Source organism: Tupaia chinensis, unplaced genomic scaffold (genome assembly GCF_000334495.1).
Source record: "Tupaia chinensis unplaced genomic scaffold, TupChi_1.0 Scaffold000355_1, whole genome shotgun sequence".
Taxonomy (NCBI): Eukaryota; Metazoa; Chordata; class Mammalia; order Scandentia; family Tupaiidae; genus Tupaia; species Tupaia belangeri.
The window spans coordinates 5,335,575-5,358,287 of NW_006159850.1; the positions used below are offsets into that span (position 1 = coordinate 5,335,575).

The 22,713-nt window shown below is 42.4% G+C and overlaps 1 protein-coding gene across 2 annotated transcripts in view; it reads right to left on the reverse strand.

Annotated features, from left to right (window-relative positions):
- Positions 1 to 22,713, reverse strand: part of CDH13 (cadherin 13) — a 1,127,839-nt gene that overhangs the window by 620,917 nt on the left and 484,209 nt on the right. For both annotated transcript variants that reach the window (XM_006152575.2, XM_027773488.1), the window contains exon 4: positions 1,080 to 1,196. In XM_006152575.2, the coding sequence (XP_006152637.1) occupies positions 1,080 to 1,196 (117 nt within the window). The remainder of the gene's footprint in view (positions 1 to 1,079; positions 1,197 to 22,713) is intronic.

Consider the following 22,713-nt stretch of genomic DNA (forward strand, 5'->3'; position numbering starts at 1 on the left):
CTGTCATTGTTTATATTACAGGTTTAACACAAATTACAAACTGGTTAAAATTGATTCTCCACGTTGACTTTCCTGTGACGAGGGATGTATTCCTGAGTGTTCAGTAAGTTTACAAGAGGCCGTTGTTTTTCACTAAGCTCTTACACCAGACCCTACCAGAATAGAGTCACTCATGTTAGGTGCCACGTAGTCAAACCAAACTTTAAAATGGGTCAGTTTTCCAAGAAACAGGAGATTTGCAACAACAATCATAAGGAGCCCAGTCTACGTGAGCACATGCTAAGGCAGTCCCCTCTGCTTTCACCCTATAAAGAAAGTCACTTTGAAACAACCAACCTGCTTTTTGTTCCTTATTCAGCCTTTTCTGCCTACAAGGCCAACCCTCTCTGCTCAGCTCAGTAGAGTACCTCTCTGTTTCATAGAGGGGATCCTGCCTTATTCATTAATTACTAATAACAGGCAGTTAGATGATTAAACTCAATTTGTTGAAAAAAAGTGTTTGCGACATTAGGCAACATCAGTGCTTGGCCCATTTAACAATGACAATTTCTTCCTGGAGAGGTTATTTCTCTGATTCACGCAGCAGTGCTTTCTGGATCTGGTTAGCAGAGTTCAGTTCTCTTAATCTGGTTTAGGTTCTAGAAAACTGACACAGTGGTGTTCAGACATCTGATAAGCATGATCTCAGTAAAGATGCATGCCAACATACTGCTATTCTAAGGATCCGTTTCTGGTTAGTCACCTTGACATCATCCAAATGTAATAAAAAAAATCAAAGCCACAAGTGGAGTCCATCCTTAACCAATGACATCCTTCTGTGTAATTTCAGCACCATTATCTACCATGTAGATCTCTAAGCCATAACATTCAAAGCTGTTATTGTTTTACCTCAATTCCTTTCTTTCAGGGGCATATGATCTTTCAAAATTCTTTTCTTGTCAAAACCATTTTCCTAGTGATGGTAGAGAAACTGAGGCCATTTTCAGCTGGATACCAAGACAGTAATAGTCAGTTTGCCTCATTCATGCTCATCTCTTAATAAAAACATGCTTTTGTTATTTGTCACTGGTCTGACTTACCTTGCCAACATCTCTCGGGAATGGCTGTCTCTGATTCTCCGGAATTAAAATGGGAGATACCACAATGGACCTCTTTTGTCTTGGGACTGGAGAAGTTCTTGCAAATTTAAATATATCCTAAAAGAGAAAACAAAATCAATGAACTAAAATCTCCTGTGGAAAGGATGGATCGGTCTGCTCTGAGATACAGTTCCTTTGTTGTGAAAGCACACAGCTGTTTGGACATTGTTAATTTTATTCTATCAAACCTCATTAGCGTTACCAAGTACATCGTTAGAATCATACTAAAGCTGACAATGTGATTCACAATGACTATCATTAAGCTATTTAATCCCAACTTCTGAATCATTCTATTCACAATGCCAATCTTGATTTATACATCCTTCAGTGCTTGTGTATTAACCACTCTTAATCTGCCAAGTGAGTGGATTACTCACCTGGTCAGAAACCCAGAAAACATGCTGGATACAAAGGCCACTTTCTTCATGGCTGACTGCAAGGTCCTTACATTCACAAATGAATAAGGATAGAGGGACAATCACAAAGCTCCACACTATGTCAGGCATTATGGAGACGCATGGTCAACATGTTTTTCAAGGGACGTGTGTTATTATTACCAAGGTAGCTATCAGCACGCACTCTCTTGGTAGTATGTCCCAACTTCAGTCATCAGAATAACATGGTCCAGGCTTTTGCCCTATCCATAACCCACTTCTTAAATTAAACAAATGTGTTCAAAAAGAAAACTTTGTATCATCGTCTTAAACAAAGCACTAGTATCATTTACATAAAAAGAAGGAAAATGTAAAAACAAACCTGGAGAAGAAATGATGTTACTAAATTTGAATGGTCACTTATGGAAAGAAAACTCCTAAAGGACTAGGAGGGTATTAAAGGGATGTTGACAGCAAGCTGAGACAAGCTCCTTGGCCTGGTCAGAGGAGTGAAAGGTAATTGGAAACACAATGTAATTTTCAGACCTGGTCACACTGTTGGAGCCATAGAGAAGATAAGAATCTGGTTCCCTGGTAATCTGTGGACATGTGCTGTGTGCATGCATGTGTGTGCCCATGTTCTGCCTGCCTGGGAAGACTGGAGTGAGAAATCACAGAATAAGACCCTATTGTTGGTGTTTGTCTGTCTGTCTGTCTGTCTGTCTGTCTCTCTCCTTATCCCTCTCTCATAAAGGAAATGAATAGAGACATTATGGGGGAAAAAGAATATAATTTTCAATATGCAAACCAATCTCATCAAGTGCCATATTCTAACTAAAATTTTCACCTTCAGAGAGCCAGTCCTTCGGTGGTTAAGAGATCTACATCCTATATGGCTGACTGCAATTCAGATACTAGCCCTGGTGGTTGGAAAAACATTTTGTCTGTTTGTGCGTGTGCATGTGTGTGCGTGTGTGTGCATGTGTGTTGCGTGTGCATGTGTGCATGCATGTTTATGTGTGTGTGTGTGTATGTGTGCGTGTGTGTGTGCATGTGCCCAAAATCATGATGGGATGGAAAAACAGAGGAGGGAGAAATGCTGCACGGCCCTGCCCCACTGAGCGGTTCTCTCTCTCTGGCGAGTGGAAATGTCCTCTGGCAATAAACAAAAGTTTTAAAAAAATCATCTTCTCAGTCATCAGAAGTAAATATCTCAAACTCTGGACAAAGATTCCTATTATAGTCACATGGTAAATGCTCCTTCCATTCAATCGTAATCCTTCGGGCCCATAAAAGTGTGTGTGTGAATTATACTTTGAAAATAAAATTTAAATAAGAAAAGACAAACAGGAAGCTAAGTCTTTGAAAGCTTCTATAAATACTTCTCTTGATTTTGGTTGGGGTATAAACAGATAGCCCCCTTATAGAAAACAATCAGACAAGGTTTATTTATGGAAAGCCTTACAAATGTACATATCCCTTCATTCTATAATTCACCTCCTAAGAACACATCCAAATGCTAATTTCAAAAGAAAAATAAAACTGTATGCAGGATGCTTAGTGAGACATGATTCATAAGGGACAAAAATGAAAAACAACCTAACTTTTCAACTGCAGCAAGGTTAATTTCGGCTCCGTTAGTGGGAGATGTTCAGGACATTCCCAAAGAGGCATCATGAAGACCGCTATCTAGTCACTATATATCACTTCATCACCGCCACGAACCATTGCAATAACAATGTACTAAGTATGTGTTGGCTACGGTGGGGGTCCTCTACATGTGTCAACTTTAATTTTTGCAACAACCTTCACAGGTGAATCTTAACCTATTTTTTTTTTTTTTTGAGAGGTTTTTGCTATAGGGCACCTGCGCTTGCCAGAGAGACAGAGAGAAAGAAGCAAGAAATCACCCCCCAGGGAGAATGACCGCAATCCCTTCTCCTCCATTCTCCTCTCCGGATCTTGGACACGCAAACCCACACACTTGGCATGAGTTTAAGCCACTGCGTCTGGGACTTGAACCATTGTCAACTACATGGGAGTCCAGCGACAAAGCCATTAAGCCAACTGCTGGTCCACTTAGCCCTTTTTAATAAGACAAGTTCAGACAGATGATATAAAAGTGACCTAGTTCGCCTACATGGAAGAGCTAATATGTTGGATAGGGTACAGAGTAAAACATGGAACACTATAGTACTCCTCTATTTTATATCAACCACATTACACATCAAGGAGTAACATAAACATCTCCGTGAAAGAGCCTAAGTGGAAGATTGGTCAGCCACCAGGAAGATAAGACTCAATGTGCAGTCAAAGACAGAAAACCAGAGTCTGTATAAGACAGTGAGAAGAAAAAGCAACAAGGGAAACAAACACGATATCCAACCAACCAAACCAAATCAAGCATAAAGGAAGAGAGGGATAGAGAGAACAGACAATGAGAAGATAGTAAAAAACAGTGGGATATATTTATACCAAATGGAAACATATGCAATCTACTAAGATTCTGTTGGTTTATTAAGGGCTGGCAGAAGAATAGAAAATATGTAAAATATATGCAATACACAAGTATCATTTATAATGGAAAAAGTCTTGAGCCTCATATGAGAAAATGTCTAGAAAGCACTCTGACAAGATTTAAAGCCCTATGTAAATGTGTACGATTGGTGATTCCTCTGTATGGAGCAGAGGTAGGCTTCCATTCCTATGACACGTATGCATAAATGTGTCCAAAGTAATGAAAAAACACACAGGGTTATCAACAGCATACGTTCATCATTTGTATTAAAAAGCTTGCTTGGTTCCCAAGCCCATGAATGGGTGATATTTATGTCTCTTGGGTACCTAAAGTGATCCCCGGGTCCCAGGCCGACCTCTGGAGTCCCCCTAAATCACCAGCTATTCAAACCAGCAGCTGCCCATCTGTTCTCCAGACTCTAGTGACATCTCAGAAGTGTGGATCTGAAGTGCCCAAGAAGAGAAGCGAGAGGTGGAGTCTCAGAAAACAGTATCTGGAAGGGACCCAGAGTGGTGGAGACAATGGGGAGTAACTAAAGGTAGAGACGTGTCCCTGAACATGTGGTCTCCAAGCCTACCACAGTGGGCACCTACAAAGAACGGCTGGGCCTAGGGCGCCTGTTCTCTTCCAACTGTTAACTCTTGCCTTACATGGGGAGAGACCATGTAAGTACTCGTCCACAACAGGGCTCTGCTTCCGTCTGGTCTGTGCGGTGTGCGCGCAACTATAACTACGCATTGGTGGCAGCTGTCTCCCTCCACATGTGTGCTGTGTCTACCTTTGACCGAGACCATGCTGGTGAGCCCGTGTGCTCAGAAGCCATGCGCCTCTGAGTGACTGGGGCCGTGTAGGAGGCAGCCTACGGATCTGACAGACAGCCATACAGAACAAGCTTATTTAAACATGAGTGTAAACATGTTTGTGTGTATGTGTATTTGTGTGCAACTGTGTGTGTGTTTCTGTCAATCCACGGTGTGAAGCCTCTGAATGCACCAGGCCTGGGCTACAACCTCAGGGAATCATAAGACAGAAGTGGAGGGGATGAGAAGAATGTGAGCAATCCAAGAGCTGTTTACAGGTGGCAGAGGGGCAGCTGTGGGCCAGGCTGGGACGCTGGGGTAAAGCAGAGGCCGGTGAGGACTCCTGACTGGTCAGAGGGGAAAGCAGCTCTGGGCAGACACTGAGCGCAGTAGGCCTGGTGCTGGGGGCCCGCTGGCCATGCAGTGCAGAGTCCTAGAGGGTGATAAAGAGCTGCTCTGGGGGGCGGGGCAGGAAGAGAACCCGGGAGAGAAATGTCACAATCCCACATGCGCAAGGGTGGCTGGAAGGGAGGAGCTGACGACACCCAGTTTAAGAGACGGGTACTGAGGAACTCAACCCTTCAGTGGGTTTCCACGAGGTGAGTCAGCAAAAGGAGAAGCTCAGAAAGACTGAGAGATGAAAATGTCAAAAAAGAAGGAGCCCGCGGCCACACACACCATGTGGAGGCTCCTTCTCCTCTGACAGGAGGTGCTGGGTTTGCCAATGAGCAGGGGACTGGCGATTTCAGGAACAGACGCTTTAAGTGTGGGCGAGGGTCGAGTGTCAGGAGGAAATGAGAAGTGAAGACTTCAGTGTGAAAGGACACAGTTTATCAGCTTACCGGCAGATGAGGAGTGGTGTTGAGCCTGAGGAGGAAGGCTCAGAGGAAGGAGGCGAAGCTGGGGCCCTGGAGAGGACTGATGGTGACAGGAGGCCCCAGCAGGTCCGTGGAGGGTAGACCCACAGCAGAGCCTGAGACAGGAGGGCCAGATCTGCTTTCCCCCAGGCAGGACAGGGCGCTAAAGGGGGTTTCTCATCTGTAATTTGGGTAATTTGCCTGTCCTCTGATAACAGGAATGAAACAAGAAACTGCATGTGGAAGTGATCTGTGCTCGCTAAAGACCAGCATGAGGGAAGGATGGCTCTTATTCATTCTGGGGCAGAGGCAGTGGAGAAATAAGGACAAGCCACTCAGTCCCTCTCAGGATGGGGCACTTCGGCTGTGGATGGCCTGGGCCACCTCTGGATTTCCAGGTTCACTAGACACGCACAGACATCAGACATTCTCTCTTAAATTAAAGGCAAGCCCTCACCAGATCCACTGGTAGTCACACGCGCACACACACACACTCATGAACTCACACACATGGAGCAGACATGCATCATGCATTACACACTACACACCCTCCTGATGTAAACACAACCCCCTTAGTCACAGGAATAGCCATGAGCACACCGAGGTGAGCAGAGAGAGTGGGACCACCACTCCACAGGCCCGAGTGCCCAGTCTGGTGGATCCTCCCCTCAGTCTCTGCAGTTCCAGACAGGGATCCCTTAGCACCTGAGAGCCGGGCTGCCCGAGCCTGCAGCAGCCTTGCCATGGTGCTCCTGTCAAACACTGCAGCAGTGTCTTCAGGAGCCTCTCATGAGCTGGACCCAATCATGGGAGGACCGTCACTTCCACGCAAATATCTCCCATGACATGCAGCTAAGTGGGCCTTTGACTGTCTTATGGCATTTGGGTTTACAATCCCATCTCTTTACTTCCTGTTTCTCAATCTCAGGAGAAATTGAAGCACATTAAAAATAAATGTCATGGGGCCAGCAGTTAGTGTAATGGCTATGTCACTGGACTCCCATATAGTCTACCACGGTTTGAGTCCCAGACCTGGTGGCTTGAACTCATGCTGGGTGCGTGTGGGTGTGAGCCCAAGATCCCAAGAGGAGAATGGAGAAGAAGGGATTGTGGTGCAGCCATCTCCCCTAGGGGATGATTTCTCTCTGTCTCTCTCTGTCTTTCTGGTGAGCGCATGCGCCCTAGAGCAAAAACCTCTCAAAAAAAAAAAAAAAGGAAAGAAAAAGAAAGAAAGAAATGTCACACTACCTGGCAGTGTCACGGCATACAGTTCCTAAGAATATATCAAAACTAATGAAGAGCCTCTGAAACTAGGAAAAGAGAAGGGACTCGGGTAAGAGAGGAAAGCGGAAAGGAAGAATTGAGGAATGTGAAAAGGGGGGAGAGAGCAGATTCGGATTCACTCATTCACTTCTTAAAAAAACCTCTATGCAGCCCTCCCTTGCTGTCAGGCAAGGTTCTAGGCACCATGACAGTGCAGGGCCCAACAAAGGCAGCCCCCACCCTTAGGGACTCACACTAGAGGGAGGACAGAGCATGAACCGAGAGAATGACACAAAGGGCCCAAGAGAAAGAATCAGTGGGCAGGTGTGGGCACAGGCCAGGGCAGCAGATGCTGATGCTTGAGATGGGGAAGCCCGGGAAAGGCCCTTAAGATGGGCACTGAGGATGGAGGGATGAGCAGTTGCTTGTCTGACGGCTTTTCAACTAGGGATGCCCTTCTTCACCCCTTCCCTCTTTTGCTCTGTTGTTCCCTCTGGCCATCTTCCCATGCCCAGTTCAAGCACCACTTCTAGCCCTTCTTCAGTCTCTTTTGCTATGGGATTGTTGGCACCTCACCCTTTCCATCGAGAGTACTTGGTTCAGTTTTGGATCTTACCCTTACTCGGTGCCGTTACTTTGTCTCCACATGAGATAGGCTCCGTGGAGGCAGACACTGTATCTTCCTGGCTTGCTGCTCTGGCTCCCAGGGCCTAGTATGAGTCCAGGAATATAGCAAGTGTGCAATTTAACTTTACAATTTTGAATTATAAAAATTTATTTTAAAATTTATTTTAAATATATTCATTTTATTGTGAGATTATAGCAATAATGTAACAATAAATATAAGGTTATTGTGAGAATAAAAGTAATTCTTGCAATCGACTTAGCTCAGTGTCAAGTTCAGAGAATTTGCCTTATAATTGTGCCTAACAAACTAAGAGAATGTCTATGATTCCACTTTGATTGACTTTTCACTATGGAAAATCTTTGTAAGAATTATATACTTGCCATACTCAATTTGAATTCTTTCATTGTAAAGTTATTGACACCATAGAAACAGTTTAGAAAATTCTCCCTTTTGGTAAATGGAAATTCACCTCCTGAGTGAGTCTTGGCTGGTTATTTGAGGTCAACCAGGACTTGCTTGCACACTCCCCAGTTTTATGTTGTTTGTTTCTTCTCTCTTCTAAACAAACATCATCAATTCCCAGAATCAATTTTATCAAACATGGATTCTATGCACATTAGACTTCTTTATAAGTACTATAATTTATAAGTTCTTCTTAGATAAATTTTCTCCTCAAATATTCCCAAGTCATCTTAATAATTTAATAATGTTGACTATAAAGTTGGGATATATTTTAAAAAGCAAAGTATACAATGTTCATAAAGGTATGCTACATGGGTACATTAGTACTTCAAATGTTTGCATGTTATGGTAGAAACGGAAAGATTGGAAGGTATAATAGTAGGGAGGGCAACTGAAGATACTAGAGACAGTATGGGGGGATTAAATATTAAGGAGTAGGAGGGAAGGGATCAGAGAAACATAAACATTTAACATAAACAAAAATGAAAACTTTTCTGCTTATGATAATATCATATCTGTGACTTGACCAATATGCACTGTATTTAGGTTGGAAGAAATTTATACAGTGTAAAGGTGTACAGTGATTAAATGTAATTTTTAAAAATGTAAAAAATAATAATAGTGGCCAGCAGATGGCACAGTAGTTAAGGCACTGGATTCCCACATGGCTCATTATGGTTCAAATTCCGGAGCTGACACATTGAGAATCACACAAGGCACATGTGCATTTGTGCTCAAAATCCCAGGAAAAGAATAGAGGAGAAAGTATTGTGGTGTGGCCATTCCCCCCAATGGGGTGTATAATTTCTCACCTTCCTTCATTCTCTCTCTGGTGAGCACATGCACCCTATGACCAAAACCTAAAATAATAATGAATGTAAGAATTAAATGAAAATTATTTTAAAAATTAAGATAATTTTTTTCTAAGAAACAATGTGAAGGTATGCTTGACAACCTTTAAAATGTTCATGTTCCTTAAGTATTTTAACTTCTAGGAGTCTAACAAACCAAAAAAATCAAAATATGCATACCTAATGCACTCATAAAGAGATCCAAAAAGAACTTTCTCTCTCTTCCTGTTTCTCTTTCTCTGTGTTGGTTTGTCTCTGTCTCTGTATCTCTCAACCTTGGTTGCTTGCTCTAAGTATAGTTGGATTCACTAGATAGAAAATCTTGGCCCCTGGATGTCCACATGGACAATTCTGCCAACAGAATTGGTTTGTTATTAATTACTGGTTTGCTAGAGTAATCAGCCTGCCTAACTGATATATAGACCAAATATACATAATTTATAAGTATAAATAAATAAAATAATAATTAACAAAAAGATAAAGGTCCAGATATCAAGAAGATTTAGAGGATGATAAAATGAATAAGCTAAGCAAAGCAAAGACAAGAGCTTTGAAGTTACTATATCAAAAATGGAACAAGGCTCTTGAACTCTTGAATATTCTTTTCTCCAAATCAGTTTTATCAAAAGTGTGTACGTGTGTGTGTGTGTGTATACACGCATATATATGTAAAACTCTCTCTACATATATATGTGTGTGTGTGTGTGTGTATATATATATATATATATATATATAGTTGCTCACTTTCTTAATGTAATTTAGTAACTGCTATAGTCTGAATATATCCCCCTCAAAATTCAACTGTTGAAATTTGGTTGCTATTGTGATATTACTAAGAGGGTAGAAACTTAATCTGAGTATGGTGTTAAGAAGTGAAGCCTTTGGAAGGCAGGTAGAATTAGACAGGGTCGTCAACACAGAGTAGAATATCACAGTACTGGTTTTTGTTTTTGATTTTCTATCAGAGAGAGATTTTTGATATAGGGTGTGTGTGCTTGCCAGAGAGACAGAGAGACATAAAGTGAGAAATCACCCCCGAGGGGAGCTGGCCATGCCACAATCCCTTTTCCTCCATTATCTTCTTGGGCACACATGTACACATACCCAGTATGAGTTTTAAGCTGCCAGGTCCGGGACTTGAACCACAGTTGACTACATGGGAGTCCAGCGATGTAATTATTATGCCATCTGCTGGTCCCAATATCACAGCTTTCTATGATTGAGTACTGATGGCTTTATAAGAAAAGGTAAAGAGACCAGAGCTGACACCTTTTCACCATGTGATGCCATGGGCTGCCTTGAGACTCTACAGAGTCCCTTCAGGCAAGAAGGCCCACCAGATACAGCCCCTTGAGTTTTGATGTCTAGAGTCATGAGCTGAGTAAATCTTCATTTCTATAAATGACCTGGCCGGTGGTAGTCAGTCAGGAAAACGGACTAAGACAATAACCGAACCTAACCTACCATGCACAAGAGAAAAAAAAGCAAGATTGAGACCTTGACCAGAGAGGACTCAGAGTCTACCTTTGCTTCTTTTTCTCTTTAGGCTTCTGAGATTCTGTAAAAATTATGAAACTATAAAATAGAGTGGAGGAGATTTTTTACGAAATTGTATTGATGTCTACTTATGATGGTATATGATGGACAATAGCAAGTGCCTCCCCGAGTCCCATCTTAACTCCATTCTCTGCTGCCTGAGTGGTCCCCTGAACATAAATGTGATTATGGCCCTTGCTAAAGTCTCATATCATTCGCTTTCTCTAGAACAGCTTCTGAACTGGCCCGGCCTCCTATGATCTGGTTCTTTCTAACACTCAGCATCCCTCTCCCTGTGATCCACACCCCAGCCTCATGACCTACTGCAACTCCTCAAACACATCACCCTCCTCTTTGCTTTGCTTCCTCCATTTGACTGCTGCCTCCACATTCTTTATCTTTGCAGCCAGATGTCAGCTCTCCCAGAAAGTCTTCCCCCACTCACTGCTCTAAGTTCCATTATCTTCCTTTTCCTCTAGAGTCTCACTTGACGTTCTATCATGACACCATGCTACAATGCTATGCTAATGAAAGGGGAATTTTACTCAGCACCCCAACAAGACTATAATCATAGTGAAGGCAGTTTCTCTTATCATTTCTTCATACACTTAGGTGTTCATTTATCCATCTGGCAGGTTATTTACTGACCACGTTCTGTGGACTAGGCAATGTGGTAGTTATTGAGTAATAAATTAAGCAGGAAAGGCCCATGCTGATCTGGAGTTACCCATTTTGAAAGAAAGGAAAGACATAGTCAAGGACCAGCAGATGGCGTAATGGTTATGTCGCTGGACTCCCACATGGTTGATCTTGGTTTGAGTCCCAGACCCAGAGGCTTGAAACTCACACTGAGTACGTGTGCACGCATGCCCAAAATCCTGAAAGGAGAATGCAGAACAAGGGACTGCAGTGTGGTCTTCCCCTATGGGGGTAAACTCACTTCCTGTCTCTCTGGCAAGTGCACGCACCTTGTAGCAAAAATCTCTCTCTAAAAAAAAAGGCAAAGAAAGAAAAGAAAAAAAAAAAAGATAAGACATATGATCCACACCCCAGCCTCATGACCTACTGCAACTCCTCAAACACATCACCCTCCTCTTTGCTTTGCTTCCTCCATTTGACTGCTGCCTCCACATTCTTTATCTTTGCAGCCAGATGTCAGCTCTCCCAGAAAGTCTTCCCCCACTCACTGCTCTAAGTTCCATTATCTTCCTTTTCCTCTAGAGTCTCACTTGACGTTCTATCATGACACCATGCTACAATGCTATGCTAATGAAAGGGGAATTTTACTCAGCACCCCAACAAGACTATAATCATAGTGAAGGCAGTTTCTCTTATCATTTCTTCATACACTTAGGTGTTCATTTATCCATCTGGCAGGTTATTTACTGACCACGTTCTGTGGACTAGGCAATGTGGTAGTTATTGAGTAATAAATTAAGCAGGAAAGGCCCATGCTGATCTGGAGTTACCCATTTTGAAAGAAAGGAAAGACATAGTCAAGGACCAGCAGATGGCGTAATGGTTATGTCGCTGGACTCCCACATGGTTGATCTTGGTTTGAGTCCCAGACCCAGAGGCTTGAAACTCACACTGAGTACGTGTGCACGCATGCCCAAAATCCTGAAAGGAGAATGCAGAACAAGGGACTGCAGTGTGGTCTTCCCCTATGGGGGTAAACTCACTTCCTGTCTCTCTGGCAAGTGCACGCACCTTGTAGCAAAAATCTCTCTCTAAAAAAAAAGGCAAAGAAAGAAAAGAAAAAAAAAAAAGATAAGACATAGTCAAGTCATTACAAATGACTCTGGATTTCAAGGTACATAGGCCTATGTAACAATCAGAAAGCAAGACTCCAAAGTTTCCGTATGGTGGAGACCTAGGATCAGTAAGTAACATGACTGGAAGGTAAGAGTGCTTACGAAGTATTTGCCTGGCATTGATGGGAAGACTACCTAAATGCCAGGACCATGCAGGAGGCTATAATGATCTAGAAGAAATAACGTTTAAGACTTGACGGATAAGTGGAATTTATACAGGTAAAGGGAAACAAGGAGGGGTCAGGTCTGGGGAAAAGCCTGAGAGAAGGCACAGGGTTGGGAGAAGAATGAAGAGCAGATGGGCCGCCACAGAGAAGGCAAGGCGTCAAGAAGCCCTGGAAGAGGCAGGAGGGCAGGAGACGTCATAACTCATGCATCCACACAGGACTTTCTGAATCCCGGTGACCCTGAGAAGCCACTGTCTTAAGCAGGAGTTTAGGATCTGGCCTGCCTTTGACCCATCTCTGTGGGAGCTCAGGGGCCATCCCTAAAGGACACATTCTCTTGAATGACCATCATTTCTTACTACTTGTTTACTGAACCCAGCTCCATATTTGAAAAATTGGACTGAAAAATAAATCACATGTGAAACAGCAATGGAAAATAAGCCCACATATTCTTGCTCTTGCTCTAAAATGTCAGTTTTCCCCACATTTGAACTGTTAGCTGAAAAATAAAACAAAAGCATACGCTTTGGATGAAAATTTGCCAAACCACACTTCCAAGACGCGATTGCCTCTGAAATATTTCATAAATCTAGCAGGAGCAATAACAACACAGATCACAACTTGCTAGTTTCATTGGAGGTGAAAAATGTTTTAAACATATTTAGATTCTTTAGTCAGAAGTCCATTCAACCACATGTGATGGTGATGGGAATATAATGGATACAATTTCCCTCTATCTGCTCTGGCACTGATAAAATATTCATGTTAAATAGCTACTTCTGAACACCTGGAGGCATCATGCAGCGTTTTACAGATGGGCTTGTTTTTCTAATACACATATGTACCCCTGCCTCCACAGCTGTATTAATTTGAGCATATATTCTAGATACGAGAGCACACACCCCAGGAACCGTGTTTTCTTCATCTGTGTGAGCTCATAATTGTGTGACTGGCCTTCAAAGACAGCCCTGTTAGAAAACTCACACTTGGAAAAAGAGTTCTTTTCAATTCCGTGGGTATTTATTGAATGTTTGCCATGTGCTTTTTCTATGAGTTTTGTAATAAATAATACATGACTACCCATAGGCACCTCATACTCAACATGTCCTAAAGCAAGTTGAGAATCTTGTCCTTCTCACTCACTCTGGCCCAAACCACAAGGTGTCTTACCTCCCTTTCCTCAGCTGTCAAACGGTTAGACACTTACATGGCATACATGGTGTCTTTGCTTTCGGCCATACTGCACCCCAAGGCTTGCCAAGTCTTATGGATTCCACCTGGGGGATTTTCCCCGAGTCCATCTGTCCCTTCTCTTTTCTTCTCTATACTACATTGCCTGCCATGGTCTTTATCTTTAATCTTCTTATGTTCTACTATTGTCCACCTATTGGATATTCAGGATCTCTGATTTTTTTGTCATGTAGGAACCCATCAGATAGAACTGTGACAACCAGGACTTCAGCACTCTTAGTCTGAGCTCCTAGGAAGCAGATATTGAGATATAAATTTGTGAACAATCAATCTATTTGATGGGTATGCCAAAAGGCTCTGATAGGATGGTGAAGCAAAGCAGGGAAGGGAGATTAGTGAGCAAGTTACCTCTGGAGAATTCTAAACACCAATATGGAATATGTGACTCAGGAGGATAAGGGAGTTGGGGAATTTATACTCTTGCTCCCATCAGTCACTTTCTAAGGGCTCTCAGAACTTGTGATTGGGCAAAGAGATGCAGAAGCTGGCAACGGGAAGTAAGCCCCATGTGCTCTAATGGAAAAGCAACAAGGATCTTTGTGTAAGGCATGAACAGAGCCTGCTATTTTATCTAAGGGACATTCCTTCCTGGCCATTGGCTTCCTCTGTGGCCATCATGCACTGTGTAGTGCAGGTATGTCTTGTCTATATTTCATAGCCATAACCTTAACCATATATAGGGGGTAGGGAAGAGAGAGAGACAGAGATGGGAAGAGGGACCATCGGAGAAGTGAGTAATGTAAGTGTAGATACGCTCTACCCACAAGTCCACTATTAGCAATAGAATCAATGCCCATTGGTAGATACACTTTGGCTCTCACCACAGATGTTTTCAGTTCCTGAGCTGTGAGCACTTATCACACAGGAGGAGACCCTTGTATTTAAACACAGTAATCTCCATGTTTTTAATAACTTCTTAAATACAAGCCACCTTCTCTAGAGGAGAATCAGAATTGATCCCATGCTAGGGAGAATGCTGGTTGCACTGGTCATCTTGGGAGATAGTATGTCAGTTTCCAAAGTAGACTCTTATTCAAGAACTTCATTCATTTATTCTACTAAGTAGACTCTTATTCAAGAACTTCATTCATTCATTCTACTGAATACTTACTGAGCACTATATGTCAAATTATTTTTTGGAATTGAAAAATAAATCACCACCACCAATACCAAGGGAACTAATTCCTTTCTAGTATTCCCCTACAGAAGCCCCTATTCTCAGTTTCTCTGAGCAGGAATCAGAGATTCTATGGTAGTCTCAGCTACCCCCACAGCCACTCTGTACTGTGACTAGAATCCAATGCTGGAGTAAAGCTAGGGAAAAAAAAATAACCTCACCTGGGAAACTCCCCCCACTGTGGGTCTCACGTCACATTTTGACTCCTCTGCACAGTCCACCTCTCCACCTGCTTTGGTTTAGTTGCCAGTTTTTTTTTTTTTTTTGAGAGATTTTCACTGTAGGGCGCGTGCACTCGCCAGACAGACAGAGAGAGACATAGAGACAGAAAGCGAGAAATCACCCCCCAGGGGGGATGGTCATGCCACAATCCCTTCTCCTCCATTCTCCTCTCGGGATCTTGGGCACGCACGCACACGCGCCTGGCATGAGTTTTAAGCCACCGGGTCCGGGACACAAACTACGGTCGACTACGTGGGAGTCCAGTGACATAGCCATTATGCTAACTGCTGGTTCCCTAGTTGCCAGTTTTTAAGTACATGTGTGTGTCCAGAGTTTTCAGTTTAGCATTCTGCAGGAGGGATGGGCTGGCATGGGCTCATACCACCATGCCAGATGATACATTTTTCCTTATAATTCATTTATTTTCTGATTCTAAATAGAGTTTACTATGGAAAACTCTAGACATTAAAATACAGAAGAAAAATAAATTTATTCACAATCCTGTATCAAACAAAACAGCATTTCAGTGTGCTTCCTTTTAGGTTTTAATATACTTTTACCTTAAGCTGACATGGACAGGTCTGAGCAATTTTGCATTTTGCTTTTTGAACCTAATGATAAGTCTCAAGCTTTCTTCCCTCCCCTGTCACAAATCCTGTAAACATAATTTTAGTAGTTGCAAGATACAGTCTGTGGATGTGTCAACATGTATTAAATGATTCCACTGTCTTTATGTTCATATGTTTAGGTGCTTCCAATCATTTATTACTATAAATAAATGCAAATAAGATGCATTGTGTATGAAGTTTTATGTTCTTGCTTATTATTCTCTAGTGAGGATTCCTTAGAACAGATTGATAAAACAATAGTATTACTGGGTCAAAGATTATGAACACTTCAAAGGTCCTGTGACATAATGCTAAACCACCAGTCACCAATGGAAACAAATTTAATCTTCCAACCACATTGGTGTTCACTCACACTGTGCTCTATCCTGACTTTATGCCTTCATGTGTGTTATTTTTCTAACTAGCTTATCCTCTTCCTTGACGCTCTCCTCACCCCTGGTCTTTTATACCTGCCTGGTCACACACACACACACACACACACACACACACACACACAATAGGTGCCCATTATACATTACATGTGTCATTTTCCTGCTCAGATTAGACGGTAGTTTTGAGACAGTTTCTATTAACCTCCAGTTTCACCTGCCAGGTCCCATCAGTATGCAAATGAAGGCTTTATTTTTTCAAGCTTTAGTAAATAGCATCTATTTAATAAATGCTGTCTAACATCACAGAGCAAGCTGATATGATCGCTTTTCTTCTTTTTCAAGGGTGGTTTTGAGTTTTCACCTCCTTAGGGTGACCTCAGAGGAGAGGAAAACCTCCCGTCTTTATTTAACACCTGATGGATTTAATCATCAGATTTGAAGGGACACCCATTCTCTCCCTTGCAGCCGAATTGCCTCATTAACTGGCAGGAGACAGTCTGGCTGTTGATGCGGATGGTGAAGCCACCCTGCAATGAGGCTCGACATCAAAAGGGGAGATTCAGATGACAGTGGGTATCACAGGGTTATTCCAGGATGACTCAGACAAAAGCAGGTATGACTCCATCATATATAAAACCAGGTGCCGCTTTAACTTTTCATGCTAGAGAAAAATCCAACTTCTTAAACAGAATCTTACAGGGATTGAGCTTCTCCAACAACTGGGATGGACTCGACCCTCCCCTTGAGGACGGCTTGTTCCTTTCTTGAATACAGTAACGGAAGGGGGCATTTAAAGCTGTCCTGGTATTTATGAGAAGGAAACACTTCTTGCCAGGACTCAGCAGGTTTGGTTTATTTTCAAGATCCTTGTTCCTCTATTTTCACCTACTTGCTTTATTTTTGTTCACCAATTTCATGGTATTATGGCTACGGACTCCAAGTTAGAAATCTATTTCCCACATTGGCCACCGAAGTCAACTGCCCCCTTTGTCCAACAATTCTTAAATATCTTCTATGATTGAAATTCAAGAATATTTTGCTTAGGGAGTTCTTCTCAATATTTAACTTAAATTATCTTCTTTTCCCCCTATAATTTCTTTTCTCTTTTATTGAAGCTTCTCCCAAACCTCCAGTACTGTTACTCTCCCCTTTTGTTAGAGACACTTTAATTAAGACGCCAGGGTTACTTTAACCTACTTAAGCAATAATCTCCCTTTTATGCAGCTCTTTTCAGTGAAGCCTGGAATCAGCAAAGTGTCTTCCATCAGCTGGCTGGCTCTGTTTCTCTCTCTTCCCTTTGTTCGTTTTTTTTTTTTCCCCCCAGATCCTCACATTTTAATTCAGCCCCAACCTCCATTCCACTATTCCACCTTATGCAGTTTATATTAATAAACTCATCTTCACAGTGATGTACGCAATGTTGCACAGCTCCCTACGTCATTGATTACTGTGTCCTTTGAAGGCTCAAAGGTGTGTCAGATCTACCAGGAAAAGAAAAAAAAAACACACATTTGATATTTCCAACATCTGAGGTTTCCATGGGCCTAGTGATTTTGACATTAGGATGGCAGAACAACAACTGCTTAAAAAAGAGGAAAGCAGTGTGTTATGAATATTCAACTGCCATGTAAGACTCATTATTCCTTAAAAGACAGAAAGATCAGGCTCCTCTTTCAAAGTCAGGATTGGCAAACAGGGCGACTATTTGATAATGGGGCTCAGAAAACCTATTACGGGACCAGGATCTTGCCAGCATCTCAGCTGTTCTGTGAACTTGCCTTGGAGGAAGGGACATGTTTTATTTCATATGTTTTCAAATACTTCTGTACACTGAACTCTGAGTGTTTTACAAATAGGAAAATACCTTTAAAAATCAATAAATTCTAGATGATGAGAAAGTCCTGTAAAGTTTCTCCCTCTAATATACAATTTCTGTGATGCAAGCAGCAGTACATTCCCAAGCTACAGCTGGGGAAACTGAGGCCCAGAATGTAACACACTTTGCTCAAGGACATGCTTAGGGCAAGTAAAGGAGCCAGGATTTGAACCCAGGCTATTTTGCTCAGAACCTGGGTTGTTACCTACTCTACCTCTTGCCTCCTGTGAAGGCTATCTTTCCACATTAAAATGTTAACTGAGAGGGAACCAGCAGTTAGCGTAATGGCTATGTCGCTGGACTCCCACGTAGTCGACCGCGGTTTGTGTCCCAGACCCGGTGGCTTAAAACTCACACCGGGCGCGTGTGCGTGTGTGCCCAAGATCCCGGGAGGAGAATGGAGGAGAAGGGATTGCGGCGTGACCATCCCCCCTGGGGGGTGATTTCTCACTTTCTGTCTCTATGTCTCTCTCTGTCTGTCTGGCGAGCGCACGCGCCCTATAGTGGAAAAAAAAATAAATAAACCCTCTCAAAAAAATGTTAACTGAGAGAATTTTATTCAAGATCCCTTCCAATTAACCTTACATGTATCACATTTTCCCTTTCCTGGGCCATGAGCTCCATCTTCACAATATTAAGAACGTGTCTATTTCTCACTCTCTCACCCTCACCCAACTACCACCACCCTTCCTCAAGCCAACATTGGCTTTGCCTGGATTATAGCACATGCCTCCTAATGGTCCCCATCCTCGTCCATGCTGTCAGAGTCCCTACCACACACCCCATCTCACAGCAGCCAGAGTGGTCCTACTAAGCATGACCTGGGTACATCCCTGCAGTGCTTTGAGCTTTCAGTGTGACTTCTATGATGTGTTCAGAGAGCTGCAGCCACTCCCCCAGCTCCTGGTTCCCTTGGCCTCAGTCCAAGCACACCCATGTGGTCCCACTCAGGGCCTTTGCACCTGCTGCTCTCTCTTTCCCCAGAAATCTGCATGGCTGTTGCATTCATTTCCTGTGCCTACTGTAACACATTATATAATAATAAACTTTGTGGCTTAAGACAACACACATTTGTTATCTTACACTTCTGGGGGTCAGACATCCCGAACAGAATTCACTGGGCTAAAATCAAGGTGTTGCTAGAACTATGTTTTTCTGGAGGCTCTAGAAAGAAAATCTGTTTCCTCGCCTCTCTTGACTGCTAGTGGGAACCCACATTCCCCAGCTCACAGCCCCCTCTTCTGTCTTCAAAGCCAGCACTGTAGCATCTTTAAATCTCTTTCTGGCCCTGGCCTCCTTCCCTTCTTTCCTAAGAACCCTTGGTATTACACTAGCTCCATCGAGATCACTCAGCATAATCTCCCAGTATAACTTATCACATTTGGCCCTGCAGTATAGGCCCCTGTCTGTCCAGCACAGTGCTGGTTTTGTTCCATTCAGATTTTCATTCAAAAGTTACCTATTGAGTGGTCACTCTGCTCATTGTTTCTGAAACATCTATCCCTTCAACTTCTTACCCTTTGCCATGCTTCATTTGATCTTTTTTTGCTATGCGACTTTTTTTTTTTTTTTTAAGGTTTTTGCCATAGGGTGCCTGTGCTTGCCAGAGAGAGACAGTGAGAGGGAAAGTGAGAAATAGACCCCCAGGGGAATGGCCACAGAGCAGTCCCTTCTCCATTCTCCTCCTGAGATTATGGATACTGCACGCACATGGACTTAGTGTGATTTTTCAAGCCACCAGGTCTGAGACTTGAACCATGATTGGCCACGTGGAAGTTCAGCATTTTAACCACTTGCTACCTGCTTGCCTCACAATGTAACATTATAACATACTAAATACGTGCTATATACACAGGAAATTATTTTAAAAGTGCATTAAAAATACACATTTTCCTAGTAACTTTTTTAACTGCTGGAAAATGTGTATGTTTACCACAGCGGAAGGGAGTCTTGGAGGAAGCACTCCAAGTGGGACATGCACCATTTGGGGCTGTGTGGCTCCCAGCACCTGCACACCACACTTAATCACCGCACCACAGGGCCAGCCCTGGAGAACGCAGGCTACCAAAAGAATCTATGTATGGGATTCAAAACGTTTTTACACCAAAATAATTCCATTTTCCATGAAGTTTTTTGAAATCCCCTCATAGAAAGGATCATAATCAAAATGAAAATAAAAAATGAGAAAGAATTTAATCAGTCATGATTCACTGAGTACCTATTATGTGACTTCCACTAGTTAAGTAATATGTAAAATACAAAAATGCATCAGAGAAGGTGTCCGGTCACCCTGTGGTGGTGAAGGCTGTGCACTGCACAGAAGTCCTGGAGGAGCTAAGGGAGGGCTAAAATTCACCCTGTACTCTCCCACTGTGTGCCCTGAAGGAATGGCTGTGTTCTAATGCACTTCAAGGTACTGTCAAGTCTATTCTACCTTGGTGCTACACAACTGGCATGAGCTAACCCTAAATTCTTACTCCAGTGGGTCATTGAGGCTTGTTAGACCCAGAAGAATTAGGTCATGAAGAAGGGAAAGAACTCAGTGCAGACAGAGGTGGTTTCAGGCAGGGGAAATGGTGATGAGGACTGTAGAGCCACTGGTTTCCCTCTATGGACACCAACAAGACTTGGCTTCTGCCTGCCGTAGACGCGTCTTAGACTGAAGTCGGGGAATCTGGTTTCTCTCTTGCCTGTGAGCCAACACTGCCTGACGTTAGAAGTTTATCGTCCTTCTCTGAGCATCAGTTTCCTCTCCTCTCAAATAGGTGGGAAAATCCTGTTCACACAGTCTTCACAAGTCTTTCTTGACCCCAGAATCCAAAATGTATTTCCAACACATCCTGTTCTCCTTCTGTTTTGTGTGTCCACATCACTTGTTACCAGCTATCCTGCCATGTATTTTACTTACTTATTTTAATTTTTGCCTATACTCCCTCCACCACCAATACACAAGATCCATGAGGACGGGATTACATTTTCATCTTTCTTATTTACCATTTTAACCCTGGCAAACTTGAACAGTCCTTGGCACTTGGTATGTGCTCTAACAGTATGTGAATTGAATGAAAGATGAATTAATCTAGTTGAGAAGGCAAAATGAGCCTATGTGGAATGATGGAGCCCACTGGGATGCTCTACTGTGTTTACTGACTGCTGATGGAAACAGTGTGTCCAAGTGAGCAGGTGGGCCAATGGCTAAGTAGATTCTGCGGAACAATTGAGATGGTTTAGATGAATAAAGTAGGAAATTGCAGATTGAAAACAATGTTAATGATACCTCCATCCTTCACTTACTGACTACTCTTCAAGTGCTGGGCACTCTGTGAACGAATTAGATCATTTAATATTCAAAACAGCATTTTGGTAGTTACTTATTAGCTTCATGATGCAAGTGGCAATACTGAAGTATAGGTAGTCTAAATGATTTGCAAAGAATGGTGCAAAGAAATTAGAAAATGAGAAAATAAGGTTTGGAAGAGTGGCCATGTGGAGTGCCCTTCTGAGGATTAGAAGTAACACAGTAAAGCACTTAACTTCTTCTAGAAGGTTCCTACTAAATGATAGCTACCATGACCAGTGCAGCAAATAGACCAGATTGATCACAGTTAGAATTTTGGTGTTGCTTCCTTTCTTTCTTACGCTGGCTAGGTAGGTACATGGCACCAGGAGGAGCTTTTGTCTTCTGCTGAGCATAATGCCATTGAGTAGCAGATCAGTAATCCACTGTAATGTCTGACTCGAAGTCTAGTCTCTAAGATTATGGACATCTTCTATTTGACAAAATGACAATATCTAGGCCAGAGGCTGGAGATAAGAGAGAAAGCCATTGCCCTGGAAGTAGGATATTCTATGCCCAAAAAGAACATCCTCTTTCCACTTGAACCTGGAATATTTATTTATGACACAGGGGTCCTCCTGAGCTGTCAATATTTCCCCACTGGTATACTCTGGTGCTATTTTCTGTAAAAACAGAGTTTAGAATGGCAGGTACAGACATAACTGTTAGTCTGATGGCCTAGCTCTGACAGTTACTTGCTATATGCTAAAATTATTTAACTGCCCCATGCCACAATTCTATCACTTATAAAATGATACCACCTACAATGTAGGCGTATTGTGTGTGCATGTGTGTGTACATATGGAATAGCTATCACTTAAAGAACATGCACTTGGTGTAAGCACTCACACTTTGTATACGATACGGCATAGACTGCTGTCTATTGGTTTGTCGGAAAAGTCTTAACGTATTTTTCTATGTTCTTCTATGCAAAATGCATCATGACTTTTCTGACAACCCAATATCTACATGTATTCACACACATAGCTCTAATATATGTATAATATTACATAGTCCTAACATGACTGTTCCAATACATAATGATATTGGGTCATTGGAAAAGTTATGATGCATTTTGCATAGAAAAACATGTCATGACTTTTCTCAAGACTCAATATATAACATGTATTATTAGAATATTAGAATAGTAGTTTGTATATCTTTATTTTTTTCTTTAGGGAGATTTTTGCTATAGAACATGTGTGCTTGCCAGAGAAAGACAGAGAGACAGAAAACAAGAAATTACCCTCTGGGGCAGTGACCATGTCACAATCCCTTCTCCTCCATTCTTCTCTCTGGATTTTGGGCATGCACACGCCCAGCATGAGTTTTAAGTCACCAGGTCTGGGACTCGAATCGTGGTCGACTATGTGGGAGTTTAGTGATATAACCATTTCGCCATCTGCTGGTCCTACTTGCATATCTTAGAGCTTAGACTGTG